Raw genomic sequence first — 10,375 nt, 5'->3', positions numbered from 1 at the left:
CTACGAAATATAAATAACTAAATAAATAAAATAAAAAAAGTTTTTTTTTTTTGATTTACTGCAAATCACGTAATTTTGGTCGCCCCGCCCCCTTTTTCCACTCTTCCAGCTTTTTCATTTTTACCTGCTATGATTGACTTCTATCATAAAAAATGTACACAATCTGTTTTAGAAAATGATTAAAAAGTTCATGAACATTATTATGAAACTATTTTTATCACAGAAACATAAATTCAATTCACTTTTTGAGTCCCACCAAGAATTATTTTGTATCATTGAGTGAAAAAGATAAAACATCTCATGTGGAGCTCGCATTTATTCATTTTTAAATCAATTTTTATTTAACATTTTGTACTTATTAAGAACAATAATGAAAAATACAAATAATTAAATATAATAACTGAGCAAAAGGGGAAAAAAATCAATGTGGGCTTTTATTCTGAAAAGCAAAAGATTAATTCCTATATCATTTATCGATTTCTTAAGTTTTTTTTCAAATTTTCTTTTAGTCAAAATCTGCAGATGATGTTGAATTAATGAAATATGAATAGTTTTGATGGTTCAAAACTTCAGTCTGTTGTTGCTCTTAGTTAGAGAGATGTTTTTAGGAATTCTGATGGACAAATATGCTAACAAATAAAAGCTGACTCAGATTTCAGGTTTGATTCTAATGCTGCAGGTTGAACAAAAGTGTGAATAAAAGCCTAATCTTGTATAAAAAATCAAATTTTGAACTCTGGGAGGGAACGGAAACTCAAGAAGAGGAGGTGTCTTCTTTTTTTGACAGGATGTTTTCTCTTCAGAGATCGCCCGTGAGCTTCAGACTCGGCAGCGCCGTGGGAGTGCGCTGATCTGAGGCAGAGCATGAGGTGAGGCGAGCACGTGCAGGGGAAGCCGGGGCGGATCGCCCTCAAGCCGAGATTCGACGTTTGCGTGCAGCCGAGGGCCCTCGATGGAGACCAGATTTTGACAAAAAAAATCTCTGCGTTGTGCAAAGTGAGGAAGCCATGACGGGGTTTTGCTGGACTGTCCTGATCCTGGCGCTCTGCGGGACATCGCTCGCCTCTCAGGGGGGAGACATCAAAGGTAAAAAGTGCATGGAAATGTTTTTAATTGTGAATTTTTGCCCAAAAAGTAAAAAAAAAACTAGTTTCCAGACCTTCACATTCTGCAGCTCAAGCAGTGACTCAAAAAACCCAGCAGTCAGTTTCACATCTAACACATCATGTGCTGATATCAAACCCATTCCACTGGGGGAGTGGGGCGCCTCGAATTGACGCTTTTCTTCCTCAGATCTGAAGCTGCAGCGGGTGTTCGTGGTGTGCCCCAACGTCACCGCCCAGGACGTTCTGTTCAAGCTTCTGATCAACAATGTGTCTGCGGCAAACGTCTCCTGCATCACCGAGAACAATACCCGCAAGTGCTCGTCCCTGCCCTCCAACGCCAGCGTGACGTTCCAGGACGAGGTCGCCTCGATGGGGTTCGAGCTCCGAGGAGCCAGGGCGAAAGTTGACGCGGCCTACAAGTGTGAGGGCCACCAAAAATTCCCTCCACCCTACAAACTGTCCCAACGTGAAAGCTGGTTCCTGGTCTTCCATGAAGGTACAATAAGTCGTCAAAGTCGCTCTGGAATCCGGGTGAGAGAACTTCCCTTCTTCTTCTTCTTCTTCTTCCAGAACCCCGAACGGCTCCAACGGTCCCCCCAGAAAAAGACAGGCTACTATGGATGTGGATAACGGTGGTCACGCTACTCAGCGCCTACAGCCTGGCCATCACCATCACCACATTTGCCCTCTGGGTAAGCTATTCCCTGAAGGCGTGGACGTTTTTACTCAGATTTGATCAGGTTTACATGTAAATCTAAAACTACGGCCCACGGGCTTTTTACAAGCATATCAAAAACTTTTGAGGTAAAACTCTTACTGGTTAAAAATTTGTTTGAAAAATTCAGATTTAACAAATCTTTTAAGGTTTTATTTCATGTTTTTTTTGACATAACTTTAGTTAACTTTAAACGTTCTGTTCAAGAATCCTTTCCTAAGTACCTGCTATTTGTCAAAATTCTAATAATAATCATATTTAAAAATGTTATTGTAAAATACTACAAAATATTCAAGTGTTGGAAGGTGGAGCTACCCACCCCCGATCTTCACTAGCTGCTACACGCCCCTCACTCTCCTCTCCGGCCCCTCCCCCCAGTCAAATCTGCATTTGACGAATTCACAACTTTAAAAAAAATGCTGTTTGCAGTGTTGTCTGTTGTTTTATCCCTATAGCAACCATCGTATTTTTTGCTCGCCTGGAGTTAACAAACAGATCTATGTCATTTTTAGAAGAATCGGCAAAAGTAAATTTTCGAATTTCCTTAGCAACGGAGGTGTTTTGCGAGCCACGCCCACATTTTAAAAATGTTCATTCAGTGTTTTGTTCAGCTTGAACCAACGGTTCATATTTTACATCCTCACAATATTTCAATATGAGATTGTGTGGGCAACAGGGGAACGCCACTTTAGCGAGCTAGCCACGCTAACGCCGTTCAAAATCAAAAACACTTTAACACCAACATTTACTTCCAGTGATGCTCAATGAGTTAGGAGGTGATGGATCGAGATCCTTAGGAGGAGTTTAAATTTGTACCTGGTACTAAAGGTGCTTTTTTTCTTTGAAATTTAAAGATGGCGTCCTCTTCCTGAAGTCAAAAGTAAAAAAACTTTAATTGTGGCGGTAACCTTAACCTTAAACTTAATCTGCAGGGAAATAATTCCTGTAAATGTAAAATGCTGTTTCTCAAAATATAATTTTAGTATTTGCTCCCGTTTGGCTGTTGCTTACCCTAGAAAAGCTTTTTCAAAATAAAAGTATGGCTTCATTTATCTTCTATTAAAATACAAAGAAGAACTTTTATTTTTAAATGCATTTTGGTGATAAGTCAGTAATGTTAGATGTTACTTTGAAAATGCTTAGGAATTTATCTCATCACTAATTGTTCAATTTATTATTCAATTCGAGAAAAGCGTTACTCAACAGAAGTTTTATGGTACATTTAAATTTAGAAATAATATTATTTTTACATATTTTCTTGTCTTGGTCCAAAAATGAAAGAATTGTTGCTGATGGAAAAGAATTTCCTTACGTTTGATTGGCTGCAGTTCATTTCTGGAGACAGTTGTCGGCTTTGAAACCTTTTGCATGACTTTTAAGAGGAGCGTCTTGTGTTTTGTTTAGTTACTGGAGAACCGTTGGGAGCATTTTTGCTTTGAAAATAAAAGATTCAGGAGAAATGTCAAAATTATTGTTGAGATACCCCCTCCCGCCCTTTTTTAAGCTTTCCATAGATCCTTTCAAAGTAAAACTTTATGTTTATTAGTAAATTCCCTAAAATATTAGTTGTTTTTTGCAAATAAACACATTTTTTGCAGATAAAATTCATTTTTTTATTACAAATGTTTTTTGTTTATTTTATTTTATTTTATTTTTTTAATTTGTTTTCGGTTTTATTGACTTCTTCTTATTCCAATCCTGTTTTTGAACCTTAATCATGAGAAAAAACATCAGGAAGGTCTTTAAAAACTTTTGACTGATATTTCCACACAAATTACACATGACAAAGCTAAATAAAACTATTTTTTTTTCTAAAAGTTCTGCATTTTTTCCATCTATTTCTGTCCTTGACTGATATAGATTCTAAGCAGGAACAGTTTCTGCTCTGTTACTTATTATTTTATGATTAAAGCATTTTTTTTCTGCTGCCATATCATTTTAGAAGATGTATTTGAGTAAAGAGTTATGTTACTCAGAACGGACAGAAACTCATTCCACCTTAAAAATCAGATACAATCAATTTGGCTTTTATTTTGAAATTTTACACCAAGCTTTTTTTAGTCCATAAACCTGCATCCACTGATATCTCCTTGTGTTTTTCAGTTCAAGCTGAATGACGTGGACTCCCAGAACGACTACGAGAACACCAAACCCCCGCCGTCCCGCAACCGGCCCAAAAAGAGAGGCCTCCAGAACCCCACGCCCAGATACGTCTGATCTCTCCACACCCAGCACTGAGACTTGCTTTTTGATTTTCTTTGGATTGTGAGAGTGTTTTGTTACTCTAGAATTTGCTTCGTGTGCAGAAGTAGCTTTTGCGGTGCGTAGAATAAAAAAAAAAAAAAAAGTTTTTTCTGGTTTGCTCACTTCCTGTCGCAGTGGCTCATCGTTTCTGTGACACGTCTGCTGTTGGGAACCCCTTTCTTTGTGGCTGAAACAGAAGGTGGTGTCTCAACGGGGGGATTTAACCACATTCGAAAGGGCTTGTCTCTGTAATTTAAAAAAAAAAAAAAAAGTAAACAAAAGCTTGAATAAAAACAGAAAAGGTGCAGCTTTGTTTCTGCCTCGGTGAGGCTGCGGATCTGCAGCGACGAGCTGCAAACGTTTCCTGTCCTCCTCCTCCCTTTTTTCCTCCCAGGTGTTTCTGCAGAAGACGGCTTCAAAGCCTCTCCACCGTCACCTCCGATTCGATGCTGCCTTCACTTGTGTGCAACATATCCTGCCAGGAATCAAACTTTCTCAGAACAAATCAAGAACTCCCACGACTCTGAGTTAAGAAAATGACATTCAAACGTCCTTTAATGTGTTTCCTCGTTAATTTAACACCAAAATAACAACATCTAAAGGGGTTCAGCCGTCTTTAGGTTCTGTTTCTGAGAAAATCTGGCTTCTGAGGAGGTGGATCGCCTCCTCGTCACGCTGTAGATCCTGCTCCGTGACCTGCAGGACATGAGATTTATAAATGAACACAAATGTCGGGATTTAAGGAGGAAAAACCAGCAACACCGACGGGACGGATCGATGAGAAAACGGCTTTTTTATGGAGTTTCTAACCAATAAAACTACAAATACGATCTTTTTCTAACTGCGTATTTTTCATCAGCTCTTGATTAACAACAATATACTTTCTCACCAGGACAGGAGTGTATCCCAGAATCCTCAGGTGACGGATCTTGACGGCGAGGAGGCCGCGGGGGCGGGACGTACCGAAGCAAAAACTAGAATAAGGCACGTAAATGACAGCGACTCTAAAAGAAAAAAAAAAAAGAAAAACATTATGGAAATTGTGTCACTTTACGTCCAGCGATCTGGCATCAAAACAAACGAACGTTTGAGGGAAGCTGAAAAAAAAAAAAAGACGACCATTTTGATGAGAGGATGAGAAATTAGGCTAATAAAAACCCGAGGATCATCACAGGGGCTATCAAATAAATATCAAATAAATAAAATCACTTTTACAAGCATATCAAATACTTTTGAGGATAAAACGTTTCGACTCCGACTAAAGAAAAATAACTCTTTGCTAAAAGATGCTTTGAGAATTTCACATTTAATAAATCCTTTAAGGTTTATATCATGTGTTTTTCTTTCAAACAACTTCATTTAATTGTACACATTCTGTCCAGGAATACTTTCCTAAGTACGTGCTATTTGTCAAAATTCAAATACATCATATATCAAAATGATTTTGTAAAACACTGCCAAAGATATCGTACAAATGTGGAAAAAAATGATAAAAATAAAGGTTAGAGTGGAGCGGCCTTACCCACCCCCAACCTTCGGTGGCTGCTACACGCCCCTCCCCCCTGATTGGGGTCGTATGTGACAAATTTACAAATAAAAAAAATGCTGTTTGCTGTGTTGTCTGTTGTTTTATCTCCATAGCAACCATTGTACTTTTTGCTTGCCTGGAGGTGACGGACAGATCTATGTCATTTTTAGAAGAATCGGCAAAAGTTCATCTTGAATTTCCTTAGCAACTGAGGTTTTTTGCAAGCCACACCCACATTTTTTAACATGTTCATGTCGTATGTTATTTATGGGCCCCCGGCCGTAACTTTGACACATATTCTAGAACATCCTAAAGTAGGAAAACTTTGAACAAACAAAAAAAATGATTTTTTTCCCAGAAAAAAAGGAATTTTATCATTTTATTTTAGGAATTTATGTTAATAAAAGGCATGACATTTTGAATTTCTGCTGATTTCTGCTTAAACAAAAGCTGATTTTTTTCTTAAAGTTGAGATGAAAGAAAATCCAAACATCCGCTCCCCCTGCTTAGTCATCAAAGCGTTTTTCTAGCGATGCAGCTTTACCTTTGAGTGCCCTCTGCTTGAGAACTCTGCTCTCCGGCGAGGCCTCCAGGGGCCTGATTCAGCAGGGAAGTGGTTATCACAGCGTCTGAAAGGCAACACAGTAAAACATGATGGATGTTTATTTACACCAACGAATCTAACTTTTAAGGATTCCCTCTTCACCTATGGTGTAAAAGTTCTCCAAAACCACCATCTCCTGCAGCTTGGCGTCAGCCCGACCCCCCAGCACGTTCCTCAAGCAGAGGGAGAGCCGCGGGTTCACCTCCGGACTGGGGTCGGGGTCTCCCAGGAGGGGCGCAGGGACAGAGAGGGGTTGAGGAAGAGGAGGACGGTCGAGACGAAGGCACAGCTCCACCATCTGAAACATTTTCTCCAGGCCCCTGAGTAACTTTGAGTCTGAGGAGAAGCATTTACAATTAAAGAAGCGATCGTCGCCCCCAACCTTACCATCAACCTAGTAAAAAAAAAACTTTTTCAAAATGGCGGCTTATGTGTTGGTTTAATCTTCATAGCAACCATATTATTTATTTGGTTGTCTGAGGGGTGGAAAAAGTACTCGCTATTTGTCACAATTCAAATACATCATACGTACATTTTTTATCCTAAAATACAACAAAAATATCTGCACAATGTTAAAAATAAAAATGAGTAAAACTCTGGGCGGAGAGGAGCTACCCTCCCCCAACCTTTGTTGACTGGCACACGCCCCTCACTCTCCACTACTGCCCCTCCCCCCTGGTCGGAGGTGCATATGACAAATTCACAAATGAAAAAAAAAAGGCTGTTTGCAGTTTTGTCTGTTGTTTTATCTCCATAGCAACCATTCTATTTTTTGCTCGCCTGGAGGTGACGAACAGATTTATCTCATTTTTTAGAAGATTCAGCAAAAGTGAGTTTTGAATTTCCTTAGCAACAGAGGTTTTTAGCTAGCCACGCCCACATTTTTAATATGTTTAAGTCGTATTTTATATTTTTTTCATTCAGCTTGAGCCAACGATTCACATAATAAATTCTCAATGTGTTAAAAAAGAGTGGGCAGCAGGGGAATGATAGCCATGCTACTAATGCCCCTCAAAATTGACAAACTTTGAAACCAAAATTTGTTCCCAAATTGCTTCCCGGTGATGCTCGAGGTGATGGATCGAGATCCCTAGGAAGAGTTTAAAGTTGTAGCTGGAACTTTGATAATCAAAGAACCCTTGACCCTTCCTGAGGTCAAAGGTCAACAAAACTTCAGTCGTGGTTGTAGATTTAAGATGGTGATTGCAAACTTACTCTGCAAGGAAATAATGTCCGTAAATGTAAAGTGCTGTATCTAAAAGATGATTTTAGAATTGGCTCGAGCCAACATTCCATGCATCACTACGTTACGGTAGTAACTTCCCGACGACACTCGAGGAGTGAGGAGGCGACAGATCAAAATCTGTGGGAGGATTTTTTTTAGGTTGAAATTCAAGATGGCCACTAGTCTACTTGAGGTCGAAGGTCAACGAAACTTTGGTCCTTGTTGTACATGTGTTGGAATGTGAGTGAAATTTCACAATGATTGCTGTTTAACATATTGTGGGAAAATGTATTCAAATTAAACTTTATTTATAAAAAGTTGCCAAACTTCCCACTTCGCTACAAAATGGGCACCAAGCCATCCCATAATAATCTCAAAACTTCCTTTGGATATCCCTGACACGTCATTGTTTTATTTAGGATTTCTCCCGCTGTGATATCACATTTTTGATCTTCTCCACCGCTGCACCTGCGGACGGTTTTACCTGAAGGCCGCTCAGCCGCGCTCCTCTGCAGGAGCTGCTCCAGGAGCGCCGGCGGGAAGTGACCCATCAGACACAGACAGTACGCAGACTTTAACAGCTCCACCTCTGACATGCGGGGCAGATACGAGTCCAGCGCACGGCTGACGCTCTCCAGAAACCTGCAGCAGACAGAAATACTATAAGTTTGAGTTCACCTGTCAGGATGGAAAGATGTGTTTGGTTTTGAGTCACTTCTTCCAAACTCAGTCACAATAGAGTCTCAACGGAAACAAGAGAAAAGGTTAAATTTCCTGCACTTCTGATCAATTTTACAGTAAAAAAACATTCATTTGGGTTTAGTTTTCCTTTATGTGACGTCAATAAATGAACCTCTGTATGAAATCCAAGTTGTGACACCCAGTAAGTGCAAACTGTACATTTAAATACCGTATTTTCACGACCACAGGGCGCACTGGGTTATAGGGCGCAGTTACAGTTACTGGTACTTTTTCTGTATTTAACAAACACATAAGGCGCTCTTGACCATAGGGCGCCGGCATGGTAAAACTAGGGCTGATCACCGAAGTTTGATTCCAAGCAGAAACACTAATGATTTACGCAGCTCTACCGAAACCGAAAGCAGCTGCTGCAAACAGTGCAGCACTTCCTTGAAGGTCTATTGGTCTTTGGACATGTCAATCATTTCTACTTTCTTCAGTACTGTGAAGTTTTAGCCAATCCCTTTACTTTTAATAAGTGGGCGGTCTCATATAAAGCAGCATTTAGGCGATCACTAGAGCGCGTGCCACGTAGCGCTTGAAAGTCTGACTTCATTTCACAGCAGATCAGAGTTTGACAGGTGCTGCATCGCATCAGCCAATCAGGAACTCAGCTTTTGGCACGGGCTGTTTTCAGTGACCCGATCGGAAATAAAGAAGTAAAATACAAATCCATCACGACTGTCTTTGTCCTGTTACAGCGCAGCGGTTCTGTCTGCAGACAGACATCCTCCCTTTAGCGGCATCTGCTCGCTCCTCACGCCGGGGAACAGACAGGTGCTGCAGGAGGCGGGGAGGGCGGGTAACCTGCTTGGCTCTCCTGAACTGTGATGTTTTGTTTGTGTTTGTCGAGACAATAATAAAAAAAAGTCCCTACTTTTCCTCCTCTTGGACAGCCTTTATCTCAGTCACAGAAACAGTGGAAGGCCCCGCCCCCAGCCAGACGTATGATGAGCGAGTAAGAATGTGTAGAAAGCAATATTAGTTATAGGAACGAGCGGTACGGGCCGCTGGGCACGACAGCAGCAGGAGTCGCCAACTCAGCGCTTCATGGTGAAAAGAGTGCAAGTGATGTTTTTATGTTATCTGTTAGATCACAGTGTCGGAACTGTCTAAAACCTACGAATCGGTGCTCCCAGCTGGTGCACGCGCTCAGACAGATGGCGGGGGCCCCGGGTCCGCGTGCGTTCGTGCACCTTTTGTCTAAAAACATAGTTGCGCTGATTCAGCGCGATCACGGAGTGCTTTCTTCTTCTCTGCTTTTCCGCATGAAGTGGGCGGGTCCTCGTGCGCTCCCCCTGCTCCATTGGCAGGTGAAAACGCGCGAGAGGCAGAGCAGCAGCGGAGCGTCTGACCGTAGAAACAGAGTTCTAGTGGTGTTATCGATCCAACAGGTGTTTCTGCTAGCGGTCACACATGGAGCACGTGACTAACGTGTTGATTATCAAAGAAAAGTTCAGGAAATTTGAATAAAAGGAGGGAAATGAATATGGATACCAGCACTTTAACAAACAATGATCATATAAAATTAACAGCCTGAAAGTTCACAAGTTGCCTCAATGAGAACAAATAATCTGACATAAAATGTAAAATTCATGAACACAAATCTGAGTTTGAATTTACTGCTTGTGGAGAGAAGCGAGGGAGCACGGACACACGCTCCCTCGCTTCGTGTGTGGCGCTCACTTCGGCTATAAAACATCAAAGTTCTCATGTAATCCGCCTTCCAAAAAAAAAAGAAAAAAAACAACACAGTAGGCACACTGCACTATAGGGCGCGCCGTATGTTTTGGAGAAAATTTGAGACGTTTATGTGCGCCTTATGGTCGTGAATTTAAGAAGTTCTTGAATTATTTTTTACAGAAACACATATTTTGTACATTCATTGAGATTATTTTCCATAAAAAACATTAGTTTATAGCGTTTTTATGCATATTATGACACGATCGAAGCCTCAAGGGACGTACTGTTGTCTGCGGTGCTGCAGGTCAAAGTTCAGGTAGGAGTACACCTTGACCACACACAGCAGGTCTCTGAGAGTCAGGGCGTCCGGGTGGGCGATCACCTTCTCTGCGTAGGCCTCCATGAGGGCCGCCGGGGTGAAGGTGAGGTCCTCAAACACAGTCAGTAGGAGGAGCAACTGATCGCAAACAGGATGTGTGTTAACTAGAGCTGTCACAAACGATCATTTTAACGGTCGACTAATCGACGA

General features: G+C 41.0%; 3 protein-coding genes across 3 annotated transcripts in view; 1 reads left to right on the top strand and 2 right to left on the bottom strand.

The window, feature by feature from the left end:
• Positions 1-4,328, bottom strand: part of raph1b (Ras association (RalGDS/AF-6) and pleckstrin homology domains 1b) — a gene marked incomplete in the record, with an annotated part of 61,721 nt that extends 57,393 nt beyond the window's left edge. Inside the window, 2 exon segments of the mRNA XM_024294304.2 lie at positions 3,134-3,254; positions 4,189-4,328.
• Positions 764-5,088, top strand: LOC112160010. Its single transcript, XM_024294310.2, has 4 exons — positions 764-1,086; positions 1,294-1,602; positions 1,677-1,798; positions 3,925-5,088. Exons 1-4 carry the CDS (start codon positions 1,008-1,010, stop codon positions 4,036-4,038), a joined length of 624 nt encoding a protein of 207 aa, XP_024150078.1. The 5' UTR covers positions 764-1,007; the 3' UTR covers positions 4,039-5,088.
• Positions 4,594-10,375, bottom strand: part of fastkd2 (FAST kinase domains 2) — a 10,310-nt gene continuing 4,528 nt past the window's right edge. The window contains exons 6-11 of the mRNA XM_024294305.2: positions 10,131-10,303; positions 7,907-8,064; positions 6,300-6,533; positions 6,138-6,222; positions 4,955-5,069; positions 4,594-4,761 (exon numbers count right to left, since the gene is read on the bottom strand). Of these exons, the coding sequence (XP_024150073.1) occupies positions 4,672-4,761; positions 4,955-5,069; positions 6,138-6,222; positions 6,300-6,533; positions 7,907-8,064; positions 10,131-10,303 (855 nt within the window). The 3' untranslated portion in view covers positions 4,594-4,671. The remainder of the gene's footprint in view (positions 4,762-4,954; positions 5,070-6,137; positions 6,223-6,299; positions 6,534-7,906; positions 8,065-10,130; positions 10,304-10,375) is intronic.

This window comes from Oryzias melastigma, linkage group LG2 (assembly GCF_002922805.2).
Source record: "Oryzias melastigma strain HK-1 linkage group LG2, ASM292280v2, whole genome shotgun sequence".
Classification (NCBI taxonomy): domain Eukaryota; kingdom Metazoa; phylum Chordata; class Actinopteri; order Beloniformes; family Adrianichthyidae; genus Oryzias; species Oryzias melastigma.
Note: the sequence above shows the minus strand (reverse complement) of the source record. Positions and strands in the feature narration are given on the sequence as shown.

Excerpts from the sequence above, each read along its gene's own strand:
- LOC112160010 (XM_024294310.2), top strand. The coding sequence starts at position 1,008 with ATGACGGGGTTTTGCTGGACTGTCCTGATCCTGGCGCTCTGCGGGACA. Across the intron at positions 1,087-1,293 it reads TCAGGGGGGAGACATCAAAG|ATCTGAAGCTGCAGCGGGTG; the intron begins GTAAAAAGTGCA and ends TTTCTTCCTCAG. Across the intron at positions 1,603-1,676 it reads GTTCCTGGTCTTCCATGAAG|AACCCCGAACGGCTCCAACG; the intron begins GTACAATAAGTC and ends TTCTTCTTCCAG.